Genomic DNA, 26875 nt, shown 5'->3' with positions numbered 1-26875 from the left:
GTTTTCCCACGCGCGCGTTGTCAAGGTGAGACTGACGGGGCGGAGCTTCATTCTGCACGGGGCGGAGCTTCATTCTGCGCGCGCCGACGCTCTTTCAGGTTTCAGAAGTCCGTCTCTCACTGTGTGCGCGTGCTCAGGTGTTGCAGTCCGTGCACGAGCTCCAGGTTGTGTGTGTGTGTGTGTGTGTGTGTGTGTGTGGTCAGCATGGCGCACGAGCTGCCGGACTTTAAGGACATGAGCGAGGAGGAGCTGTGGGATCTGATCAACGACAACCGGCACGCCATCTCTCTGGGCGCGCGCCCGTGCGTCCTCATCCCGTACCTGCGGCAGGCGCGCGTGCTCAGCGACCTGGACGAGGACGAGATCCTCACGTGCCTCAAGCTGAACAACCGCAGCATGAGGACCAGTGAGTGATGGAGAAGGTTTATCATTTATCTAACCATAAATATCACAACAACCAGGAGGAGAGCAGGTCTTTCTCTCACCTGTACTGTGCACAGGAGGGAATACGTTTTCAACCCGTCCACTAGTTTCTAAGAAACATCCATTACATGTCAGTCCTCAGGATCGACATGCTGAACCTCTTCTGCTCCTCGATCGGACCTGCCTGATCCATCCTGGTGCCCTGTGTCTGGCTGGAGTCTCATCGCATCGCTCCTGTGGAGGACGGCCCCGTGTGGACAGTTAGGGGTCACACCTGGAGGACGCTCTGGACTCTTACAGTGGTGCTTTTGTGGCTGAGGACTACAGTTGACTTTATGTCAGGACTGTTAATGTTATAGTCATGTTGTCTGTTGTTGCCCAAATGAGGATGGGTTCCCTTTTGAGTCTGGTTCCTCTCAAGGTTTCTTCCTCATTAGATTGGATTAGATAAAACTTTATTGATCCCTTTGGGAGGGTTCCCTCAGGGAAATTAAGATTCCAGCAGCATCATTACAGATAAACAGAGAAAAGAAATAGAGAAAACTTCTAGATAAACATATACAAATATAAAAATAATAAGATATGGGGCGGCACGGTGGTGTAGCGGTTAGCGCTGTCGCCTCACAGCAAGAAGGTCCTGGGTTCGAGCCCCATGGCCGGCGAGGGCCTTTCTGTGCGGAGTTTGCATGTTCTCCCCGTGTCCGCGTGGGTTTCCTCCGGGTGCTCCGGTTTCCCCCACAGTCCAAAGACATGCAGGTTAGGTTAACTGGTGACTCTAAATTGAGCGTAGGTGTGAATGTGAGTGTGAATGGTTGTCTGTGTCTATGTGTCAGTCCTGTGATGACCTGGCGACTTGTCCAGGGTGAACCCCGCCTTTCGCCCGTAGTCAGCTGGGATAGGCTCCAGCTCGCCTGCGACCCTGTAGAACAGGATAAAGCGGCTACAGATAATGAGATGAGATGAGGTAAGATATGGGGAAGAGAGGAAGGGGGGGAAGAAAAAAAAGGTGGGGAGAGGGGGGGGGGGGCGGCGGCAGGAGAGATATTGCACATTATATTGCACATTGTCCGGTATTGCTTATTGTCAGGCTAGGCTACTGCTCCTCCTGTTCCCCCTCCTCCCCCCCAGAGAGGAGTTGTACAGTCTGATGGCGTGAGGGACAAAGGAGTTTTTGAGTCTGTTCGTCCTGCACTTGGGAAGGAGCATTCTGTCACTGAACAGGCTCCTCTGGTTGCTGATGACGGTGTGCAGAGGGTGACTGGCATCGTCCATGATGTCGTCTGAGGGAGTTTTTCCTTGCCACCGTCGCCACAGGCTTCATCATTAGGGATAAAATTATCTCATGTTTTAAGTCGTTCAAATTCTGTAAAGCTGCTTTGCGACAATGTCTATTGTTAAAAGCGCTATACAAATAAACTCGACTTGACTTGATATTGCAGTGCAATGCAGCATTTAATGCAATGAAATGAAATGTGTTTAATACTTGGTGGAGAAGTGTGTGTTTGCAGTAACATCTTCAACATGCTTCCTGTGTGAAGAAACGGATCTCTGACAGCATCCAGGTGGGATTCTGGCTAGTTCCTCTCCACAAGCAATCCTCAAATGAAATGTTCTATCAGGTTTATTTCCTCCTGTGGAAACAGCTGAGTTTTCTTCACCGGATTTTTTGGATTGTTGTCCTTCTGGAAAGTCTGCCCACATCTCATTATCATCATCAAGTCAAGCTTATTTGTATAGCGCTTTTAACAACAGACATTGTCGCAAAGCAGCTTTACAGACTTTGAATGACTTTAAACATGAGCTAATTTTATTCCCAATGATGAAGCCTGTGGCGACGGTGGCAAGGAAAAACTCCCTCAGACGACATGAAGAAGAAATCTCGAGAGGAACCAGACTCAAAAGGGAACCCATCCTCATTTGGGTGATAACAGACAATGTGATTATAACATTTTTAACAGTTTTAACATGAAGTCAGTTTGGTTGATGTTATAAACTCTTCATTGATGGAAACTTGAGTGCAAAACTGTTCATGACAACTGCAGTCCTAAAGTTAGCAAGTCAACTGTAGTCCTCAGCCTTAAAAGCATTACTGTAAGAGTCCAGAGCGTCCTCCAGGTGTGACTTTCGACTGTCCATATGGGGCCGTCCTCCACAGGAGCGATGCGATGAGACTCAACCAGACGTATGGCATCAGGATGGATCAGGCAGGTCTGAGGAGCAGAGGAGGTTCAGCATCATTATCATCATCATCATCGTAGTGGACGGGAATAGATTCTTCTCAAAAATTTTCCAGGACGTGACTCCATTCATTTTCCCTCCATAATTTGGATTTCCATGAGAAGAAAAACAGCTCCAAACCATGATGCTTCCACCTCTGAACTTTGATTGGTGTGATGGTTTTAGGGTCACATGCAGAGCCAAACATGGTGCTTTGAAACGTTTGATGTTTTTTTTTTTTTTTTTTTTTAAATCTCATCTGGGGCGGCACGGTGGTGTAGTGGTTAGCGCTGTCGCCTCACAGCAAGAAGGTCTGGGTTCGAGCCCCGGGGCCGGCGAGGGCCTTTCTGTGCGGAGTTTGCATGTTCTCCCCGTGTCCGCGTGGGTTTCCTCCGGGTGCTCCGGTTTCCCCCACAGTCCAAAGACATGCAGGTTAGGTTAACTGGTGACTCTAAATTGAGCGTAGGTGTGAATGTGAGTGTGAATGGTTGTCTGTGTCTATGTGTCAGTCCTGTGATGACCTGGTGACTTGTCCAGGGCGTACCCCGCCTTTCGCCCGTAGTCAGCTGGGATAGGCTCCAGCTGGCCTGCGACCCTGTAGAAGGATAAAGCGGCTACAGATAATGAGATGAGAATGAGATAATCTCATCTGGGTTCACTACATTCTCCCAGTAATCTACAGGTTTCTCCAAATGTTCCATGGCAAACTTCAAACAAGGTTCAGAAATGCTTTTCTGCAGTAATGGAGTCTTCTGGCCTGATGGAGAATGGAGACCATGGCTTTGGACTGCACTATTGTTGTCGGAAATCTTGCAGGAGCTCCTGTGTGTGTCTGGTTGATAGTCGAGTGATGTTCCTTCCACTTGGTGCTTGTAGGAACATTTAGGATTTGAGAAATCCGTCAGTATCCAATGCCACTGCTGTGCTGCTCGGCAGTGTTATCGTGAAGGTCTTGGGAGATCGCTTGTCTGGTGCCAAATGATTTGTTTGCTTGTGATCAGAGTTGAGTAGAAGTACGAACCTGCTAACGTGCCCTAATCCACCGGTTCTCATGAGCACAGGCCAGAGAACGAACTGGTGCAGTCAGCTGGGTTTCTGACTCTGTTCAGTACTTTCTTCCTGTTTCATTCCACTTTACTGCACATAATGTCTTCATGGATTGGAATATTATCATTTCTTTTTCTGTATTGTTTCATTGTGTTAATGTCACTTGTCTCCTCAACATTTCATGTGAACAGCTGCACTGGAAAGATGTTTAAGAGAAGAACCGTGGACGTGTTGAAGACTTTGTTTCCCCTGCTGCATAAAGAGGGTGCAAACTTTTGCACTGAAATTACTGAGATTTTTAAGGAATAAAAATGTGTTTATTTGTGTAACTGCAGAAGAGAATAGTTGTAAATTAAATGAATAAACTCTGTGTGTGTGTGTAGGTCACATGCTAGACCTGCTGCGTATTCAGGGCTGTAACGGAGCTGTGGCTCTGCTGGAGGCTCTGATGATCCACTACCCCGCTCTGTACACACAGGTCACCGGCCGCAAACCCAGCACCGAACCGAGCCGCTTCAGTGGTAACACCCTTCATCATCATCATCAATAATAATAATAATAATAGTAATAATAATAGCTAAAATAGAAAATACTTGGCAATAATATAAAAATATAATCATGTAATATAAAAAATACAAAAGCAAACAAACATGAAATTTCATTTAGATTTAATTTCAATCTCTCTCTCTCTCATCTGTCTCTCTCTCTGTCTGTCTCTGTCTTTCTGTCTCTCTTTGTCTCTCTGTCTCTCTCATCTGTCTGTCTCTCTCTGTTTCTCTCTGTCTCTCTCTTATCTGTCTGTCTCTGTCTGTCTCTCTCTCATCTCTCTCTCTGTCTCTCTCTCTCTCTGTCTCTCTGTTCAGGGTTGATAAAGTACTCAGAATTGACGGAGTATTTGGTCCGGTCGGTGTCGGGGATACAGAAGGAGCTGCAGGCGGAGCGTGAAGAAGCGGCTCAGCTGCGCTCTCAGTGTGTGAGTCTGCAGACGGAGCTGTCACGCGTCACACAGCAGGTGGAGGAGCAGAAAAGCCTGCAGACTGAACACACACGCCTGCGCAAGTACCTCGCAGGTATCACACACACACACACACACACACACACACACACACACACACACACACACACACACAGGTATCCTACACACTTTGAAACATGAATAAATTGTGTATGCATTATTTGTGTGTGTGTGTGTGTGTGTGTGTGTGTGTGTGTGTGTGTGTGTGTGTGTGTGTGTAGACATGCACAGAGACCTGTTGAAGCTGAAGGATGAAAAGTGTGATCTGTATATACGATACACCGCAGCAGTGGAGGAAAAATCAGAAGTGAACATTCGCTGCAGAGATCTCAACCTGCAGGTGTGTGTGTGTGTGTGTGTGTGTGTGTGTGTGTGTGTGTGTGTGTGTGCGCGCAGGCATGATCACAGTGTACTCTGACAATAATAATAATAATAATAGCAAGAAGGGTGGCACGGTGGTGTAGTGGTTAGCGCTGTCGCCTCACAGCAAGAAGGTCCTGGGTTCGAGCCCCGTGGCCGGCGAGGGCCTTTCTGTGTGGAGTTTGCATGTTCTCCCCGTGTCCGCGTGGGTTTCCTCCGGGTGCTCCGGTTTCCCCCACAGTCCAAAGACATGCAGGTTAGGTTAACTGGTGACTCTAAATTGAGCGTAGGTGTGAATGTGAGTGTGAATGGTTGTCTGTGTCTATGTGTCAGCCCTGTGATGACCTGGCGACTTGTCCAGGGTGAACCCCGCCTTTCACCCGTAGTCAGCTGGGATAGGATCCAGCTCGCCTGCGACCCTGTAGAACAGGATAAAGCGGCTACAGATAATGAGATGAGATGGGATGGGATCCTGGGAACATAAGGTTCTTGGGAACATATGTTTCTGGGAAAATTGAATCCTGGGAATGTGTGGTTCTGGAGATATAGGGGTCTGGGAATGTGTAAGCCTGGCAATCTAGAGTTCTGAGAATAAACATCTCTGGGAATAAAGGGAACTGGAAAATTATGACTGGTGAATAAGTAAATCTGGGAATACTGGATCCTGGGAATATAGGGTTCTCAGGAACACATAGTTCTGGGGAATATAAATCCTGGGAATACTGGATCCTGGGGATATAAGGTTCTCAGGAACACATAGTTGTGGGAAATACAAAATCCTTGGAATGTGTGGTTCTGGGAATATAGTAATCTGGGAATACTGGATCCTGGGAATATAGGGTTCTCAGGAACACATGGATCCTGGGAATATAAAATCCTGGGAATACTGGATCCTGGGAATATAGGGTTCTCCAGAACACATGGTTGCAGGGAATATAAAATCCTGGGAATGTGTGGTTCTGGGAATATAGTGCTCTGGGAATACTGGATCCTGGGAATATAGGGTTATCAGGAACACATGGTTTTGGGAAATATAAAATCCTGGGAATGTGTGGTTCTGGGAATACATGGTCCTGGGCACATATGATCTTGGGATTTATGGGATGTGAATGGTTGTCTGTGTCTATGTGTGTCGCCCTGCGATGACCTGGCGACTTGTCCAGGGTATACCCCGCCTTTCGCCCATACTCAGCTGGGATAGGATCCAGCCTGCCCGCGACCCCGTAGGAGAGGATAAGCAACTACAGATAATGAATGGATAATAATGATAGGAAGAAGAGGAATAATAATATTAATAAGAATAAGCACAATCTCTCTCCCATTGTCTGTCTGTCTGTCTCTCAGGTGTATCAGCTGCAGTGTGAGTTGAGAAAGGCTCAGATAGAGACAGATTTTCAGAGACATCAGTCAGTGAGGAGACCGTCTTCCAACGAGACACAGCAGCTGCGTGATGAGATCCTCACACTGCGCAGACAACTGCAGCAAGCTGAGACCATCACACCAGTGAGAGACACACACACACACACACACACACACACACTAACCTTGAATCTGTAACACTCAGAGGTGTGTGTGTGTGTGTGTGTGTGTGTGTGTGTGTGTGTGTGTGTGTGTGTGTGTGTGTGTGAGACAGGCGCATCAGGACATCCTGGCCCAGGATTTGGAGGAAGCAAGGGATCGGCGCACTGAACTTGCTGAAGAACTGCGGAGATTTCAAGACGAGAACGAGGCACTAATGAGAGAGAGAAACGAGGTAACCTTTTTTTTCAGGATTTTATTTATTTATTTGTTTGTTTGTTTATTTATTTATATTTTTATTAAAATAAAGCATTTATAATTGACTTTTATTTTGAAATGCAGTCTACATGCTATAGTAAGTGACCTAGCTGGTTGCAGTACTAGTTGAGAAAAATCCCTGAGCTTCTGAACATCTCCAGATCCTCAGAGATCGAATCCTGTCCAAATACGGCTCATGACATCACAGTGTCACACTAACAGCCTGCTGAACTTAGCATGCTAATGCTCCAGATTAATCAATCTCTCTCTCTCTCTCTCTCTCTCTCTCTCTCTCTCTGTGTGCCTGTCTCTCTCTCTCACACCCTCTCTCTCTCTCTCTCTCTCTCTCTCTCTCTCTCTCTATGTGTGCCTGTCTCTCTCTCTCACACCCTCTCTGTCTCTCTCTCTCTCTCTCTCTCTCTCTCTCTCTGTGTGCCTGTCTCTCTCTCTCACACCCTCTCTGTCTCTCTCTCTCTCTCTCTCTCTCTCTCTCTATGTGTGCCTGTCTCTCTCTCTCTATGTGTGCCTGTCTCTCTCTCTCTCACACCCTCTCTGTCTCTCTCTCTCTCTCCAGCTGTTGGAGCAGAAGGACTGTGTCGCTCTGCAGGTACAGAAGTTGACTCTGGACTGTGAAATGTATCAGCAGAAAAGTTCAGTCTTCCAAAACCAGTTTGGGGAACTTCGGGCCGAGCGAGATCGGGTCAGTCTCATTATTATTGTAATTCAGTTCAACTCCACGTTGAAATAAAATCTCTGGGAAATTTGATCTACAGCTTTAAATTCTTCTCTCAGGATAAAGACGAACGATGAAAGTAAAAGGCGTCAGGTGTCGATATCGAGGTCACACACTGAGTTTATTTCCGGAAGAGAAATTAATGCTGCATTTTAGCATCAAACCTCTGACAAACACATTCACAAACTAAAGAACTGCGGCAGAACTTTCGCTTCCAACAGCTTCAGTCCTCACCTCTCAAATCAAACATCAGCTCACAACACAGAGGCTCTGCTGAAGGGGAAGAAAGAGGGAAAGAAAATTACAGAAAGACAAAAGGAAAGAAAAAGAACTGCACATTTTATCAGAAGAAAGTAAGAAAGAAAGGAGGAAAAAAATGAAATAAATAAAGAAAGATGTAGGAAAGAAAGAGAAGAAAGAAAAGTAATTCCAGAACAAAAAACAAAGAAAAATAGTGGCACACTTCCACAGAAGGACAGAAAGAAAGAGAATGGAGGAAAGAAAATAAATATAAACCTGAGAGAAGAAACAAAGGAAAATGAAGGAGGACAAAAAGAAATTAAAAGAATGGCTTGTTTTAACAGAAGAAAGAAAGAAAGAAAGAAAGAAAGAAAGAAAGAAAGAAAGAAAGAAAGAAAATTACAGAAAGATAAAAGAGAGAAAAGTGGAAGGAAGGAAGGAAGGAAGGAAGGAAGGAAGGAAGGATGTAGGAATGACACAGAAGAGAGAAAAGCAATTGAAGAAATAAAAGGAAAGAAAAAGAGTGACACATTTAGCAAAAGAGAACAATAGAAGGATGGAAGGAAGGGAAGAAATGAAGAAGTAGGAAAGAGAGAAGAAATGAGAAAAGGAGAGAAAAACAGTTGCACATTTTTGCAGGAAGAAAGAAATAATGAAAGAATGAAAGTAAGAAAGGGTTTGGAGCAGCAGATGGACGATCCAGAGGGCTGTTAGTTCTTTACGCTTGGCTCCGTTTTAAGGCTGCCGTGTGTCAGACAGTTTTACCTTTAAATATTATAATCATTTCGTCTCCAGGATTAAAGATCAGATTCTTCCTGAAGTGTAAAAGTCTGATGTCACTCCGAGCCTCAGCTCCGTTACGACTCGCTTGATGAGTTTCGTCCCATTTCTTTAATGGAAACTGAGCAGATGCTCTTCTTTTGCATGATGTTTATTTTTCTGCGTTGGGGAAAAGTCACATGTCTGTTTCTGACACGTTCACCTTTCACTTCACCACACACACTTTTTGTGTGGAACGTTGTACACATAACACTCCGTCTCACTTCCTCATCCTGTTCTGTGTGTGTTTACTCCACAACACATTTACATTTGCTGTAGATCTGTTCAGGAGTCACACAGAGTCCTGCAGCTTACAGGAGAATAAACACAGACAGCACGAATGGAAGGAAAGGGGAATCTTATATAGATTTAGATTCTATATTTCCAGTCCAGAACTATACATTCCCAGAAAACCCAGTATGCACAGGGTACTGGGTTCCCAGATCCCATAAATCCCAAGATCCTATGTGCCCAGGACCATGTATTCCCAGAACCACACATTCCCAGGATATTATATTTCCCACAACCATGTGTTCCTGAGAACCCTATATTCCCCAGGATCCAGTATTCCCAGGATTTTATATTCCCAGGATCCATGTGTTCCTGATAACCCTATATTCCCAGGATCCAGTATTCCCAGAGTACTATATTCCCAGAACCACACATTCCAAGGATTTTGTATTTCCCACAACTATGTGTTCCTGAGAACCTTATATCCCCAGGATCCAGTATTCCCAGGATTTATATTCCCCAGAACTATGTGTTCCTGAGAACCCTATATTCCCAGGATCCATGTATTCCCAGAACCACACACTCCCCACAGCCATGTGTTCCTGAGAACCCTATATTCCCAGGATCCAGTATTCCCAGATTTACTTATTCACCAGTCATAATTTTCCAGTTCCCTTTATTCCCAGAGATGTTTATTCTCAGAAATCTAGATTGCCAGGCTTACACATTCCCAGACCCCTATATCTCCAGAACCACACATTCCCAGGATTCAATTTTCCCAGAAACATATGTTCCCAAGAACCTTATGTTCCCAGGATCCCATCTCATCTCATCTCATTATCTGTAGCCGCTTTATCCTGTCCTACAGGGTCGCAGGCAAGCTGGAGCCTATCCCAGCTGACTACGGGCGAAAGGCGGGGTTCACCCTGGACAAGTCGCCAGGTCATCACAGGGCTGACACATAGACACAGACAACCATTCACACTCACATTCACACCTACGCTCAATTTAGAGTCACCAGTTAACCTAACCTGCATGTCTTTGGACTGTCGGGGAAACCGGAGCACCCGGAGGAAACCCACGCGGACACGGGGAGAACATGCAAACTCCACACAGAAAGGCCCTCGCCGGCCACGGGGACCTTCTTGCTGTGAGGCGACAGTGCTAACCACCACACCACCGTGCCGCCCTTCATAGGATCCATTATTCCCAAAACCACATATTCAAATAATTCCTACAACTCGGTATTCCAGGCTTTTCCAGAACCCAATATTCTGTAGCCCAGTAATTCCAATAATCTATATTTCCATGCGTCTGTATTCCCAGAGCCATATATTCGCAGGATTACTTATTCACGAGTCCTATTTTTCCCGTTCCCTTTGTTCCCAGAGCCTTGTATTCTCAGAACTCTCCATTGCCAAGTATACACATTCCCAATGCCCGATATTCTCAGGGTTGTATATTCCCAGAACCCTGTATGGTTGGGCTTATGTATTCCCAGAGTCCTATTTTTCAAGTGATTTACATTCCCAAGGCTTCTTATTTTTGGAGCCTAATATTCCCAGAACCTTCTTACATTTCCAGAATCCTGTATTCCTAGGAGGGTGTGTTCTTCGTGCTCTAAATTGCCATCATACAATAAGGGGATTTGTATGAAGGTTCTGCGAGTTGCTCTTCATTTTGTCGATCCCTGTGTTTAGGCATACCTAGCGCGTGATGAGGCACAGGCCCAGATTGCGAGTAGTCTGGCGGAGAAGGACACACTGAGAGCACAGCTGGTGGATCTCCAAGAGGAAATCTTCACTCTGAGAGCACAGACGACGCAGACGGTCCCGAGCCAGACCAGCGTGAGTGACACTCGTTTACACTCGTTTACTTATTCCTGCTCACTCACTTTGCTCTGTTCCTGCATCGGCTTATTCATTAACGGTCTTTTCATGCAGCAGAGATCGTTAAGCTGGGACAGCAGTCGAGATATGAGCTGTGACAGTCCTCCGTCCAGCCCCATGCGTCGGCCCAGACTGCGCCGCATGAACGCCCTGCTGCCCGGCTGCTCCAACAACGGCGAGAACAATAAAGTAGGTTCTAATTTTAATAAACACTTCACGAATCATCATCACTGCACACTCTTGCTCCAGCAGTCTGGTGTTCAGGAGCACATGAAGGGCATTTCCTACGTTTGTGTTCCATCAGTGTAGATAATTGTCTCATCTCATCTCATTATTTGTAGCCGCTTTATCCTTCTACAGGGTCGCAGGCAAGCTGGAGCCTATCCCAGCTGACTACGGGCGAAAGGCGGGGTTCACCCTGGACAAGTCGCCAGGTCATCACAGGGCTGACACATAGACACAGACAACCATTCACACTCACATTCACACCTACGCTCAATTTAGAGTCACCAGTTAACCTAACCTGCATGTCTTTGGACTGTGGGGGAAACCGGAGCACCCGGAGGAAACCCACGCGGACACGGGGAGAACATGCAAACTCCACATAGAAAGGCCCTCGCCGGCCATGGGGACCTTCTTGCTGTGAGGCGACAGCGCTAACCACTACACCACCGTGCCGCCCGTAGATAATTGTATGAGTTTTAAATCATTCTTTATACATTTGCTTGATGTTTTCCTCCAGCAGGACAGTGATGATGGGTTTAATAGCGCGCGGTCCAGTTTGGTGGAACCTCCCTGTTCAGACTCTCTGCGCAGGAGAGAAACGGACCCAGAGTTCAGTGATCACAGGTGAGCTTTATAGAAGTCAGCTTTATACTTGCACAAGTGTGCCTTAGACCTGAAAACGTGAGTTTTACACCTGCACAAATGAGCTTTAAACCTGGAGAAGTGAGCTTCATATGCACCTTCTTATCTGCTCAGGTGAGCGTTATACCTGCTCAGGTGATATGATGAACACATTTTTAGACACAGGTTGTCTGAGACAGTCCACTCGTATCTTCTCACCTACGGTATATGAATCCTCACCAAAACCAGGTGATCATCTTGTCTGAAAGGACACCAACAAAGTGCAATAAAACATCCTTCAGGTTTCAGAGGTTTGTTTCTCGCATGCACTTGTGACTCAGCAGGAAAGAGGATGCAGTCGTAAACTCAGTTCCTCAAGGCACAACACAAATTATACACGTTAAACATTTATAAACTGAGAAATTATAATTAGGGAAGAAATCACCAGCGAATCTCACAGCGTCAGGATCGTCTCCCCTCCTCTCAACACATCACAGCCACATCATAAAGTTTACAGTCAGGAATTAAATCATTCAAACACAAACAGATGGAACATACAGCTTTATGTCCTAATGTCATAAACGCTTTTATTACACACACACACACACACACACACACACACACACACACACACACACACACACACACACACACAAAACAAACCTTATGAAACTAATAAAAGTGCACTTGCGCAGTGGTTCTTGTTATTTATAGCTGTGATGAAAGTGTGTGTTCAGATGATCAGATCTCTGTGGGAATATTCAAATAAAACGTTTGTACTGCATGAGAGAGAGAAACATTTAACATACGCATCCATCCATCCATCCATCCATCCATTATCTGTAGCCGCTTTATCCTGTTCTACAGGGTCGCAGGCGGGCTGGATCCTATCCCAGCTGACTACGGGCGAAAGGCGGGGTTCACCCTGGACAAGTCGCCAGGTCATCACAGGGCTGACACATAGACACAGACAACCATTCACACTCACATTCACACCTACGCTCAATTTAGAGTCACCAGTTAACCTAACCTGCATGTCTTTGGACTGTGGGGGAAACCGGAGCACCCGGAGGAAACCCACGCGGACACGGGGAGAACATGCAAACTCCGCACAGAAAGGCCCTCGCCGGCCACGGGGCTCGAACCCAGGACCTTCTTGCTGTGAGGCGACAATGATAACCACTACACCACCATACTGCCCTGACATACGCATAATATACAAAATATTAAAAATACAATAAAATAAAAGTAAATATTGTGTGTGTGTTTCCTGCAGTCCGGAGATAAACGATGATTCTTTCTGTCTGCTGAACTTGGAGAATGAATTTGAGTTTCTTTGCAAAGGTGAACACACACACACACACACACACACACACACACTTGGGTATGATGTGAATTTGGACACGCATAGTTCATTTCTGCATTCTTGTTTATTCCACTGTGACGTTAATGATTTTTCTTGTTTGGCTAGTTTTTTTTGTTTTTTTTTCCTGATGTGTATGTGTGTGTCCATGAGTAGCTTTGTCCAAGTCACATATTAACATTTGAATATTTTTCAGATGAGGAAGAGGAAAAAACTTTACCGCCTCCTGACTCCCCGGAAACAACCAGGTAAATTACTAAACACTAAAAAACACACACACACACACACACACACACACACACACACACACACACACACACACACACACGACAAGCAAATTATAATTTTTCATTGTCATTTATACTCCCAAATTTTTCTTTACTCCTCCCTTTTTCCTCCTCTTGTCACCCATTCTCCTTTTCTTTTTTGCTGCTCTTCTGCCTTTCCATCACTTTTCCTCATCCTCATCCTCTTCTCTTTCAGCGTGTCTCGGGCATCAGCTCCTCCGTTCCTCGTGCGTTCCCGTCCTCAGGCTGTGCGCATCACCAGCCGAGCTCTGACTCTGTTCTTTCAGGGGGAGGCGCTACTGAGTCAGCTGCAGGTCATCGGTGGCAACAAGACGGGTGTCTTCGTGCATCACGTCACTGAGGGCTCACCTGCTCAGAGCGTGGGAATCAGCCCCGGGGCACAGATCCTGGAGGTGTGTGTGTGTGTTTCAGCTGTTTCAGTGAGCACTGTATGCATCAACACCATGCTGTTCCACATGTAAGTGTTTGTATGTTTACTACATTAAAGTTAGTGAGTTTGGATTGAGTTCCGAGCTGTGAACTCGTCTCAGAATTCCATCAGTAGTCGCTGATCGTCAAGAACAACACAAGTCATTATCTTTTCGCATCGTCTGTTCAGTCACGTGATTACGTATCCTCGGCTTGTACCGCACTCAGGATTACTTTACACTCCTCTGTGTTTGTGCAGGTGAAGTTTCAGAAGGAGCAGCGAGCTCTCCGGATGCATCTAGAAGATTCCACCATGGAGGAGGCTCTGTGGGCGCTCGGGCAGGTCAACGGACCCTGCAGCCTCTCACTGCGAAATAAACAAGATGGTAAACACACACACACACACATATACATTCGCACGCACTTTTAACACATCACCACTGTGACGTCGTCTTTTGTTTTTATTCTCAAACGCAGCATGTACAGTATACTGTACAGAAATGGTCTAAGCCCCGCCCACTGCTGGATACTCTTACTATCTAAGTCAAGTCGTTGTGCTGACTTGTATTGGAGAGTCTAATTCAAAATACAGCAGCTTTTGACACTGTATGTCACAATCTTTTATTGAGCCGCTTAGAAACTCTGCTTGGCATCACTGGTTCTTCTTTAGCCTGGTTCAAATCTTATCGTACCATGAGAGAACAGTTTGTGTCAATTGGAGACTTTAGATCCCCTAAATCACCCCTCCTTCATAGTGTCCCTCAGGGCTCTGTCTTGGGACCCTTATTATTTGTAATATACATCCTTCCTCTTGGCCACATAATACAGCATTATGGGCTTAACTTTCACTGTTATGCAGATGACACCCAAATTTATATTCAAACCAAACCCTCTTACCCACTCCCCCCGTCCAGTCTCATCAACTGTCTAAATGCAGTTAACAACTGGACGGTGCAGAACTTTCTTAAATTAAATCAAGACAAAACAGAAGCCATCCTCATTTCCACCCCTTCCATTTTGAAAAAACTGGAGCACTCACAGCTATCTATTCCTGGTTATTTCACCTCCACTACTGTTGAAGTAAGAAATCTGGGTGTTATTCTGGACTCTACTCTCTCTTTTGACTCACACATTAAAAATATTACTAAAACAGCTTTCTTTCACATGAAAAGTCTCTCCAAACTCCGTCCCTGCTTGACTTCATCTGCAGCTGAAACACTTATACATGCTTTTGTCACCTCAAGACTGGACTAGTGCAATGCCCTGCTCGATGGCATCCCAGCCAAGCGACTAAATAGGCTGCAATATGTCCAAAACTCAGCCGCTAGGGTACTCACTCACACCAGGCCCTGGGATCATATCACTCCTATTCTATACAACCTGCACTGGCTCCCAGTTAAATACCGCATCCACTACAAAATTATCTTACTTGTTTACAAATCCCTACATAACCTGGCCCCTCCCTATTTATCAAATCTCCTAACTCCATATCAGCTACCTTTAAATCTTCGCTCCACAGATGCCCACCTATTAGCGGTCCCTTACTCTCGGCTCTGCTCGATGGGTGACAGGGCTTTCAGTGTAAATGGCCCTAAGCTGTGGAATGCCCTGCCACTAGCGCTGCGCCAATGCTCAACACTGTCCTCTTTCAAAAAACAGCTAAAAACACATCTCTTTAGCTTGGCCTTTTCTCTTAGATTTTTAATAACGTTATTATTATTATTGATTTCTTATTATTTTATTATTGTTATTTTATTGTTTTGCTTTTTATTGTTTGTTTTTTACTGTTCAGTGTCCTTGAAAGGCGCTTATAAATAAAATGTATTATTAAAATATTTTGGAGGCGAGGCTTGGCTTTAACCCACCCTACTAGAAGGAACAGAAGTGCCAACATGCAGTTGGGTCCATAAGTATTTGGACAGGGACCCAATAGTAGTAGTAGTAGTCCACTGTGTTCTGCTGCTGCAGTGGTCTGGACACTCTGCAGCTGCAATCAGTCTTTCTTCAACCCTCTCCACTGCGTCCTGTTCTTCGCGAGCTTCCTTAGCTCCCGTAGTTTCCTTTCTGACCGTAACGATCCTAGTCCTCTTTCTTTGAGGTCTGCCCTCAGAATACTCAGTAAGTTCTTGCAATGCCTTCCTTTTTTGGACTTGTATCTATTAGACCCTATTAAAGCAAAGTCCAGTGCTTGTTGTGCAGGTGTGTCGGTTGGCATTCTTAGAATGTGTCCAAACATGGACCACCTGGCATGTGTTACTTATGTTGATAGTGGGCTGGTATTGCACAGCTTATACAGAGCTTTATTTGAAATCATGCTGTTTGGCCATTGATGTCCTGTGATTGTTCGTAGGTGTTTTCGGTGGCAGGCGTCAAGCTTGTCTATGGCTGTCTGCGGAGCTGCCCAGCTGTTACAGTTGTAAAGCATAATTGACACACAGGTGGCATTGTACAGTTGTAGCTTTTTTCCAATGGAATTTTTGATCTATGGATCCAGATTTTCCAGAGGGACCTGAATGCAATATTGCCCATGATACACCATTCTGCTATGTCAGATGAGCTACAGAGGAGGGAACCCAGAATTTTACTCTTTCTCCATTCCTCTTGGCCTCAGAGGAGTTTTTCATTCTCATCTTTTTCCAGTGTGTCGGCCAAGTAGACGTGGATGAATTCTGTCTTGGCTTCATTCATGAATAAGCCAAGACAGAATTCACCTACGTCTACTTGGGACCCAATCTTGGTGATGTTTCCTCTGTACACCTCCACATTTGAATGGATTTAAAATGAAACCGTCAAGACGTCGACTTTCAGCTTTAATTTGAGGCGTTTAACAAAAACATCGCATTAACTGTTTAGGAATTACAGCCTTTTTTTTTCATTTCAGAAACTCAAAAGTTATTGACTGAAGCAGTGTCATGGCCAGCTGTGACCTGTTCCCTCATTACTTCCTGACAGATTAAGGAGATAAAACATCTGGATGTTAGATTTGCATTAGGCAGCTGTTCATGGGAACGCTCAATGTGTGGTCCAAAGAGGTGTCGATGCAAGTGAAGGAGGTCGTCGTTAGTCTGAAAAAACAAAACAGACTCATCAGAGAGAGAGAGAAAGAGAGCAGAAATTTTAGGCGTGGCCAAATCAATGTGGTACATTCTTAAAGAGAAGGAATGCACCGGTGAGCTCAGCAACACCAAAATCCCTGGAAGACCTCAGAAACCAGCTAATGTGGATGATCACAGAATTCTTTGCTTGGTGAAAAAGGCTGTAATTCCTGAAGACTTAATGTAATATTTTTGTCAAAGCCCTTGAATTAAAGCTAAAAGTCGACACTTCAGTCATATCTTGAACGACGGCTTCGTTTCAAATCCGTTGTGGCAGTGACTACGAAAACTGTGTTAGTCAGGTCCAAATGCTTATGCACCTGACTATATGTTTACACCCGGGCTGTGAAACATACAGACCACGCCCTGAGAGCGGTTCACGTAAAGGTTGTAATCCAATCCACCAAGGAATTTAGAATTTGTGTTCAAGAGTTAAATCGTCTCGTGGACTGTAATTGAATTGAAAAATTTGTGCAAAAAAAGCTAGTTTTTAACTTATTCCACTAGGGGGCAGTGATAAACTCAGCTACTGATAATATGTTTGATTAGCAATTAATGATCAGTGTAATTATTTTTACATTTTCTTCATTTTTTTCAGTAATTTTCCAAGATACTTTGCTGTAACACTATAAAATGTGGAAAGGGGTGAATACTTATGCAAGACACTCTATATAACGCAATCGATTTTTTTTTTAACCTAAAATGGTTTTAACACCCTTACACCCTTGCCCCTCAGCCTATGAGAATCTTCTCCAGCAGCTGAAGAGGCGTGAGGTCACCTCAGGCGACTCCTTCTACGTCCGAGTGAACCTGTCACTGGCGAGGGGCGGAGTCGGGATGCTGTCTGTCACTTGTAACGACATCCTGCACGTGACGGACAGTCACTACGGTCAGGACGGTTACTGGTGGGCGAGCCATGTCCACAGCAGTCAGCTGATGGACGTGAAGAGTGGGCGTGTGCCTAATTTCTACAGGTGAGACAGCGGCCATTTTGGATTGTAATACAGTCGAGTACAGTACAGTGTTTTTTTTCCAGAGGTTCAGGAGCGTTGTGTTGTTTTTGTGTTGTGTAGAGCACAGAGGCAGTTAATCAGAGCGATTGAGGATCTTTCCTTTCAACATCAAGCATACAGAAGGGTAAAGCACTTCCTGTTTGTTTGTTTTTTTTCTTGTTACAAAGCTCCGACACTGGAGACTCCTTCCTTTTTTCTTCCTCCTTCAATAATAAAGGTCTCCTTTTAGAAAACTTCACCATAATCACCATTTTTCGTGATCTGTTTATATATCTGTACTCGTCCCTGTGACTGAGCTGTTACTATAGAAACGATAACGTATTAGAACGAGAGCATTAATATAAACCTGCACTACTGTCAGGGCTGCTGTTAGAGAGAATTAATCAACACCACCTCTTCTGACCAATCAGAGTGCAGAATGTACCGCAGTCCTGAGGGATAAATGATGGTAAAGATATCGTATCGTCACCTGTGGCATGAACTAGAGCTGTCAGTTTGGATTTTGTTTGATAGTTCTGTTTATCTATTTTAAAAAATATCAGAGGTCTCCATGGTAACCATGGTAACCTTTACAACAAGGCGGCGTCAATAAAAATGAGCAGTCTTGTTATCATGGGCACTTTGAAGGATCGTTTTGCTTTATATTATATGTAGGCAAAGTGTAATGCTGTGTGTGTGTGTGTGTGTGTGTGTGTGTGTGTGTGTGTGTGTGTGTGTGTGTGTGCAGGTGGAGAGGGCGCAGGTGAAGCAGAAGGCTGTGCGGATCGTCAGTACAGCACAACAGGGCAGGAACCCATTGTGGGTCAGTGTGGAGGAGGACAACACCACCAACTCACCAAGCGGTGAGAGAGAGAGAGAGAGAATAATAAAATAATAATAATAATAATGATAATAATAAACATCACTGCAGTCACTTCATTCCTCTAATCCAGGTTGAATCGTCTCCTCCTCCTGCCCCCTGCCCCCTGTTTTTACCCCTCAGATGATGGTAAGCCTGGCTCTGTGAGCCTGATGCCCTACACTTTGGTGACCCCTCACTACCCCCCCGTGTGCCGCCCCATCCTCCTGCTTCCCACAATCCTCGGGGGCGTCCTTAATAAACGACTGGCTGAGCAGAAGGGCTACCAGCTGTGTGAGCCAGGTACGGAAAATAGATCCACAGACCACTCTGCGTTACGTTTATACAGTGTGTGTGTGTGTGTGTGTGTGTGTGTGTGTGTACAATGTGAATGAAGCATAGAACAGCAATAAATAGATAAATCAATGTAAATAAATAAACATGAATCATTTTTGTTAAATATAAGCTCGAGTTAATGCTTGAAGAAAAAGTGATGTGTGAAAAAGGAGTACAAACAAACAAACAAACAAACAAACAAAGAAACAAAAATAAATAAATAGACAGATAGATAAGAGAACAAAATTTAAATGCTTTAATATTTCTTTTATACCATAAAAAAATCACTGATAATAATAATAATAATAATAATGATAATGGGTGGCACGGTGGTGTAGTGGTTAGCACCGTCGCCTCATAGCAAGAAGGTCCTGGGTTCGAGCCCCGTGGCCGGCGAGGGCCTTTCTGTGTGGAGTTTGCATGTTCTCCCCGTGTCCGCGTGGGTTTCCTCCGGGTGCTCCGGTTTCCCCCACAGTCCAAAGACATGCAGGTTAGGTTAACTGGTGACTCTAAATTGAGCGTAGGTGTGAATGTGAGTGTGAATGGTTGTCTGTGTCTATGTGTCAGCCCTGTGATGACCTGGCGACTTGTCCAGGGTGAACCCCGCCTTTCGCCCGTAGTCAGCTGGGATAGGATCCAGCTCGCCTGCGACCCTGTAGAACAGGATAAAGCGGCTAGAGATAATGAGATGAGACTCTGTAAGTAAATAAATAAGTGGACAAAATTTAAATGTTTTAAAATTTGCTGAAGATTTTCACAAAAAAAACCCCTCTGATAATATTTAATAATTAAAAATATTTGGCACATAAATTAGTTTATCACTAAACCCTGTCCTGCTGTGATCCAGGTTTTCTCTTTAGATTTTTCAGCAATAGAATTTTTTGTTTAATTCCAATATATTACAACCCCGATTCCAAAAAAGTTGGGACAAAGTACAAATTGTAAATAAAAACAGAATGCAATAATTTACAAATCTCAAAAACTGATATTGTATTCACAATAGAACATAGACAACATATCAAATGTCGAAAGTGAGACATTTTGAAATTTCATGCCAAATATTGGCTCATTTGAAATTTCATGACAGCAACACATCTCAAAAAAGTTGGGACAGGGGCAATAAGAGGCTGGAAAAGTTAAAGGGACAAAAAAGGAACAGCTGGAGGACCAAATTGCAACTCATTAGGTCAATTGGCAATAGGTCATTAACATGACTGGGTATAAAAAGAGCATCTTGGAGTGGCAGTGGCTCTCAGAAGTAAAGATGGGAAGAGGATCACCAATCCCCCTGATTCTGCGCCGACAAATAGTGGAGCAATATCAGAAAGGAGTTCGACAGTGTAAAATTGCAAAGAGTTTGAACATATCATCATCTACAGTGCATAATATCATCAAAAGATTCAGAGAATCTGGAAGAATCTCTGTGCGTAAGGGTCAAGGCCAGAAAACCAGACTGGGTGCCCGTGATCTTCGGGCCCTTAGACGGCACTGCATCATATACAGGCATGCTTCTGTATTGGAAATCACAAAATGGGCTCAGGAATATTTCCAGAGAACATTATCTGTGAACACAATTCACCGTGCCATCCACCGTTGCCAGCTAAAACTCTATAGTTCAAAGAAGAAGCCGTATCTAAACATGATCCAGAAGCGTAGACGTCTTCTCTGGGCCGAGGCTCATTTAAAATGGACTGTGGCAAAGTGGAAAACTGTTCTGTGGTCAGATGAATCCAAATTTGAAGTTCTTTATGGAAATCAGGGACGCCGTGTCATTCGGACTAAAGAGGAGAAGGACGACCCGAGTTGTTATCAGCGCTCAGTTCAGAAGCCTGTATCTCTGATGGTATGGGGTTGCATTAGTGCGTGTGGCATGGGCAGCTTACACATCTGGAAAGACACCATCAATGCTGAAAGGTATATCCAGGTTCTAGAGCAACATATGCTCCCATCCAGACGACGTCTCTTTCAGGGAAGACCTTGCATTTTCCAACATGACAATGCCAAACCACATACTGCATCAATTACAGCATCATGGCTGCGTAGAAGAAGGGTCCGGGTACTGAACTGGCCAGCCTGCAGTCCAGATCTTTCACCCATAGAAAACATTTGGCGCATCATAAAACGGAAGATACGACAAAAAAGACCTAAGACAGTTGAGCAACTAGAATCCTACATTAGACAAGAATGGGTTAACATTCCTATCCCTAAACTTGAGCAACTTGTCTCCTCAGTCCCCAGACGTTTACAGACTGTTGTAAAGAGAAAAGGGGATGTCTCACAGTGGGAAACATGGCCTTGTCCCAACTTTTTTGAGATGTGTTGTTGTCATGAAATTTAAAATCACCTAATTTTTCTCTTTAAATGATACATTTTCTCAGTTTAAACATTTGATATGTCATCTATGTTCTATTCTGAATAAAATATAGAATTTTGAAACTTCCACATCATTGCATTCCGTTTTTATTTACAATTTGTACTTTGTCCCAACTTTTTTGGAATCGGGGTTGTATTTATTAATAATAATGTTCCTCGATTTTTATCAGCGTTTCATTTCAGCTTGATTTCCTGAGCTCCAAATGACTCTAAAGATCGTCTCTGAAAGAAAAAGTCCCTAAAAATGATTTTTCATGTTTATGAGAGAAAGTGATGCCACTGCATACATTTTCATATTTAAAAAAAATGTATGGAGGGAAAACAAATTGTAATTGGTGATGATGATCTTGTCAGAGACTCTGAGTGCCTCTGAACACGCCGCACAGATGCAGAAGGGTGAGGTTCTGGAGGAGTGTGAACCCAACACACACTGCTGTTACACCGTGCAGGGAGTCGAGAAGATCATGAAACGCGTACGTAACTCTTTACACACACCATTATCATTTCACAACAACCTGTGAAAACAATCTGGGAGAGAGTAATTGTTGTATACAGGGCTCTGGTGAGGTATTTATGATTTAAACAAGTAATTTGTGTGTGTGTGTGTTTAGGGCATTCACTGTGTTCTCCCACTGGGGTTGGATTGTGTACGGCGTCTGCACCGCGCTGAGATTTTCCCCATCATCATCTTCATCACATCGACAGAACGCAGCGCTCACAGACTGAAGTACGCAACCTCATACACACCGGACATTCTCACTCTTCATTCAGTATTAAACCTTCAACCATGTCCATGAGAAACTGCATTAGCTGGGCAATACACACACACACACACACACACACACACACCAATCAGCCATAAGCTTAAATCCACCTGCTTAACACAGTGTAGGTTCCTCTTGTGCCACTGAATCAGCTCTAACCCCCTCCGTGAGACCTCTGAAGGTGTGTGTGGTGTCTGGCACCAGGATGTTCAGCAGCGGATCCTTTAAGTCCTATAAGTTGTGGGTGGGGCCTCCATGGATCAGACGTGTTTGTCCAGTACGTCCCAGAGATACTAATCAGGTTGAGATCTGGGGAATTTGGAGGCCGAATCAACACCTTGAACTCTTTGTCAGGTTCCTGAACAGTTTCTGCAGTGTGTCACGGAGCATCATCCTGCTGAAAGATGGAATATTGCTGCTATGAAGGTCTGCAACAATGTTCAGGTAGGTGATACGTGTCAAAGTAATCTCCAGATGAAAGTCAGGACCCAAGGTTTCCCAGCAGAACATTGCCCAGAGCATCATACTGTCTCTGCTGGCTTGATTTCTTATCATAGTGCATCCTGGTGCCAGTTCTTCACCAGGTAAATGACACACACACACACACACACACACACACACGGCCATCTACATGATGAAAAAGAATGTGATTCATCAGACCAGGCCACCTTCTTCCATTGCTCCATGGTCCAGCTCTGGTGCTTTCGGTGCTGGACAGGGGTCATGAGGGGCTCTCTGACTGATCTGCAGCTCCACAGCTCCACATGCAGCAAGCTGTGATGCACTGTGTGTTCTGACACCTTTCTATCATACCCAGCATTAACTTCATTCCCCATGTGCATCAGTGAGCCTTTAGATACCATGACCCTGTTGCTGGTTCACTGATTGTCCTTCCTTGGACCACTTTTAGTAGGTTCTTACCACTGTGTACCAGGAACACCTCATAAGACCTGCTGTTTTGGAGATGTTCTGACCCAATTGGCTATCCATTACAATTTAGCCCTTGTCAAAGTCACTCAGCTCATTGCCCATTTTTCCTTCTTCCAACACATCAACTTCAAGAACTGGCTGCTCTGTTTCTTGCTGCTGAATATACCCCACCCCTTCACAGGTGCCACTGTAATGAGATAATCAGTGTTATTCACTTATGACTGATGAACGCAGAACCTCAAATGCATCAGTTTTATAAACGGCGCTGCATTGAATCCTGCATTGTTTTCCGCACACAGACAGAAACTTCGTCAAAGCTTGATAACGGAGACTCAGCTGCTGGAGTGTTCCTGGAGCGAGGAGCCTCTGCTGGACAAACTGCCCTGCCTGTACCGCACCGTTCCCCCTGAAAGCTGGAGCAACAGCACCGCCTTGCTGGACAACCTGCAGCACATCGTCCAGGAGGAGCAGCACAAAATCGTCTGGGTCGAGCCGGACCTCTGGTGACGAACACTAACCTGTGCCATGAGACACAGAACATCAACAGCAGTGAAGAAGAAAAAAAAAAAACACTGCAAAATTAAATCTGTAGGTCACATGACCAAGTCAGGTTTGTAAATATATTAGTTAAATAATAAGAATTGTGTTTTTAATTTGTGGTGAACATAGAGGTGTCAAAAACATGACATAGGTTCATGCTGAATAAAGTGAAACAAGTCCTGTATGATGTTACACATCTTCTGTATGGTCCATGAGGAATTTAGGTATTTGTTAATTATTATAAATATGTTAATGTGTTACTCGCTGGTGTTGTATAGGGGGCAAAACTGCACCAAATTAAAAACAAAAAAAGTGAAGTGCAAAAGTTCACTGAAGTTTAAATTCTGCCGTTAAATATTTAATATTTTTCAGCCTCTTTTTTTGAAATGTGATTTTTCTTATTTTATTTTTTTACTTTGAATAAATTCTAAGACATATAAAGGTTTTGCTAGCATGCAGTAATCCCAGGAATTAAGGTGTGTGTGTGTGTGTGTGTGTGTGTGTGTGTGTGTGTGTGTGTGTGTGTGTGACAGAGATGAACATACCAGCTCAAACAGATTTTAGTTTTCTTCCTATATTTTTTGGTCATACACTATACTATACTATACTATACTATACTATACTATACTATACTATACTATACTATACTATACTATAGGGAGATAAAATATGCTAATTTATTTATTTATGTTAATTGTGTATATTTGCAGAGTTTGTTTATACACACCAATACTGTAGATATTATTATGTTCAGAAAACCTATTAAAGCATTATATTTATATATGTATACACATATTGGCCTGGTGACCACTGAATATAATCTCACACACACTTTTATTTTTATTTTGTCTAAGACAGCATTGTCAAACTCATTTGACCAACAACAACTATTTCTCTTAAATATGTTTATAGAATAATATTTAATATAAAAATGTGTGCTTGCATAAGTATTCACCCCCTGTGGCTGTGAGAGATGGGGTCACAGCCTCTAATGTTTCTCTTGTTTATGAAGAAGCACATCATTAACACATTCTGTTCGAGTTTGGAGAGTTTATGGCTGAGTTTATTCTGAGTCAGTTGCTCTATTTAGCCACCTGGTGGAAGAACAGAACTGTTTGTTTTTAAATTTAATTTCTTGATTAATTCAATTTTAACTGCAGCCCTAAAGACCATTTTAATTGGAATAAGATGAAACACTCAGCTGGACTCCACCCTTCACTGGGCTGTGTGTTTCAGACCCCTGCTGTCAGACATGATTCGTGTTATGTGTGATTTACACAAACAACATTTTCTCCCACAAATAGGCGATTCTCAGGTACCAATAAAATCTGGTCTGTTAAAAAAACCATCACTTGTGCTCTTTACTTTAAATTTGTAACTTCAGTGTGAAACTAAAGAAGCTGATCAGCAAATGTTTGCCTGATTCCATTTGATTAAAGGGAACCTGCCGTGAAAAGCTTGTGCACACACACACACATACTTGTGTCTCTTGAGTGCCTAAAAACCCACAAACTCTGAAATAAAACAATCCGTGCAGTTTCCTTTGGGCTGCTGAGGTAAGAAAATGTGTCCCCTTCTTACATCACAAAGGGAGCTCATTAGAATTAACTCCACCCAGTACAACACAGGGCGGAAACAAACTCATTCCTCAAAGGATCACTACCAACTGTCTGTCGCAGAATGTAAATATTAAAAAAAAAATTATGCTGTATTTGTGTTCTTTGGCCATTTTGCACTAGCTAACACTAACAGCCAAAATAATAGATGCACACTGATTTTGCTACAACAAAAAGTATAAGATAATGGTTTTTATCCCCGATAGAGTGCATGTGTACAAACGTAGCAATCTGGAATTTGATCACTAAAGACCAAAAGCTGTGCTCATAAAAACTGCCTTGTGTTGAAAATTAATAATTCTCAATAATTTATTAGACTGGTAAGTTAAATTGCCTGATGGAGTGCAGCTTTTTGTCTTTTACCCGTTCAGGCCCCGTCTCTGCTCATCCCTTCTGTTAGAGCGTTTGGACAGTCCTCTTTCACATATACTGGTGCTTGCCTTTGGAATGGTTTACCTGGTCATATCCAGTCTCAGTCTTCCAAAAGTGCTTTCAGGCATCTAATCCGAACCTTTTTATTTCACCAGCTTTTAGAGGAAGAACTCAACCCTTTTATGATGTCATAATCTAACTTGTACTCTGTTTTTATATTGTCTTTGTCCTGTCAATTTTTACACATGGATTTGTTTACTGGTATTTTGCTCTAAGTATTTTTGTCCAGTATTGTCTTTTCATACTTAAATTATTATCATATTTATTTATACAACTCATGTTGCTTGTCAAAAATGCATTTTGTCATTTGATTTTATGGACCACAATGGAAATAAGTTTTTCACTTTCTTGTGTCATCCATGTATTTTTAATGTATTTACAATTGCTTGTACATTGAATTTACTAAATAAAATCAATCATATAGTGTGTTAGATCCCTGTCTTTTGAAGCAGACAAAATGATTGTTTTTAAAATAGAGTTGAGAAATGACTACAAGCTTCTAAATGTAACTCCTCTTTACTGTACCTTCCAGTCTCTGCTCTTACCAGTGTGTGTGTGTGTGTGTGTGTGTGTTGTATCCTGAGATGTTGAACCTCTTCTGCTCCTCAGACCTGCCTGATCCATCCTGGTGCCCTGTGTCTGGTTGGAGTCTCATCACATCGCTCCTGTGGAGGACGGCCCCATGTGGCCAGTCGAAAGTCACACCTGGAGGACGCTCTGGACTCTTACAGTAACGCTTTTATGGCTGAGGACTACAGCTGACTTGCTAACTTTAGGACTGCAGTTGTCATGAACAGTTTTGCACTCAAGTTTCCATCAATGAAGAGTTTATAACATCAACGAGAACAGTTAAAACTGTTAATGTTATAGTCATGCTGTCTGTTGTTGCCCAGATGAGGATGGGTTCCCTTTTGAGTCTGGTTCCTCTCGAGGTTTCTTCCTCATGTCGTCTGAGGGAGTTTTTCCTTGCCACCGTCGCCACAGGCTTCATCATTGGGGATAGATTAGGGATAAAATTAGCTCATGTTTAGTCATTCAAATTCTGTAAAGCTGCTTTGCGACAATCTCTATTGTTAAAAGCGCGATACAAATAAACTTGACTTGATATATTCAAGATTAAAGATTCAAAGATTCTTTATTGTCAATTCACTATATATTCTGGACATATAGGAGAATTGAAATGCCGTTTCTCTCTCACCTTACTTGTAAAAAAAAACAGATAAAGATTACACACAAAAAATATATATAAATATAGATAATATA

General features: G+C 43.6%; 1 protein-coding gene across 6 annotated transcripts; it reads left to right on the top strand.

The window, feature by feature from the left end:
- On the top strand, positions 1–25810 carry card14 (caspase recruitment domain family, member 14). 6 transcript variants are annotated; one of them, XM_060918613.1, is made up of 22 exons: positions 2818–2849; positions 3879–3952; positions 4071–4208; positions 4551–4757; positions 4924–5042; positions 6407–6565; positions 6696–6815; positions 7413–7538; positions 10562–10708; positions 10805–10939; positions 11493–11599; positions 12873–12940; positions 13156–13207; positions 13443–13659; positions 13935–14061; positions 17507–17744; positions 17844–17907; positions 18511–18625; positions 18766–18924; positions 21685–21803; positions 21942–22057; positions 23324–25810. In XM_060918613.1, exons 1-22 carry the CDS (start codon positions 2833–2835, stop codon positions 23529–23531), a joined length of 2832 nt encoding a protein of 943 aa, XP_060774596.1. In that variant the 5' UTR covers positions 2818–2832; the 3' UTR covers positions 23532–25810. The 6 variants fall into 6 exon arrangements, 5 of the variants coding, with proteins under 5 accessions (XP_060774597.1, XP_060774593.1, XP_060774592.1 ...); XM_060918614.1 differs by lacking the exons at positions 2818–2849; positions 3879–3952 and adding an exon at positions 1–406; XM_060918610.1 differs by lacking the exons at positions 2818–2849; positions 3879–3952 and adding an exon at positions 105–406 and having other exon boundaries at positions 10808–10939.
- The last annotated feature ends 1065 nt before the right edge of the window (positions 25811–26875 follow it).

This window comes from Neoarius graeffei, chromosome 4 (assembly GCF_027579695.1).
Source record: "Neoarius graeffei isolate fNeoGra1 chromosome 4, fNeoGra1.pri, whole genome shotgun sequence".
NCBI classification, from domain to species: domain Eukaryota; kingdom Metazoa; phylum Chordata; class Actinopteri; order Siluriformes; family Ariidae; genus Neoarius; species Neoarius graeffei.
This window is presented reverse-complemented; position numbering and strand designations above follow the sequence as displayed.

What these genes read in the sequence shown, in the direction of transcription:
- card14 (XM_060918614.1), top strand. Translation starts at nt 205, where the DNA reads ATGGCGCACGAGCTGCCGGACTTTAAGGACATGAGCGAGGAGGAGCTG. An exon ending in AAGCTGAGACCATCACACCA is followed by an intron (nt 6,566 to 6,695) that starts GTGAGAGACACA and finishes TGTGTGAGACAG; the next exon opens with GCGCATCAGGACATCCTGGC. An exon ending in CGGTCCCGAGCCAGACCAGC is followed by an intron (nt 10,709 to 10,804) that starts GTGAGTGACACT and finishes CTTTTCATGCAG; the next exon opens with CAGAGATCGTTAAGCTGGGA.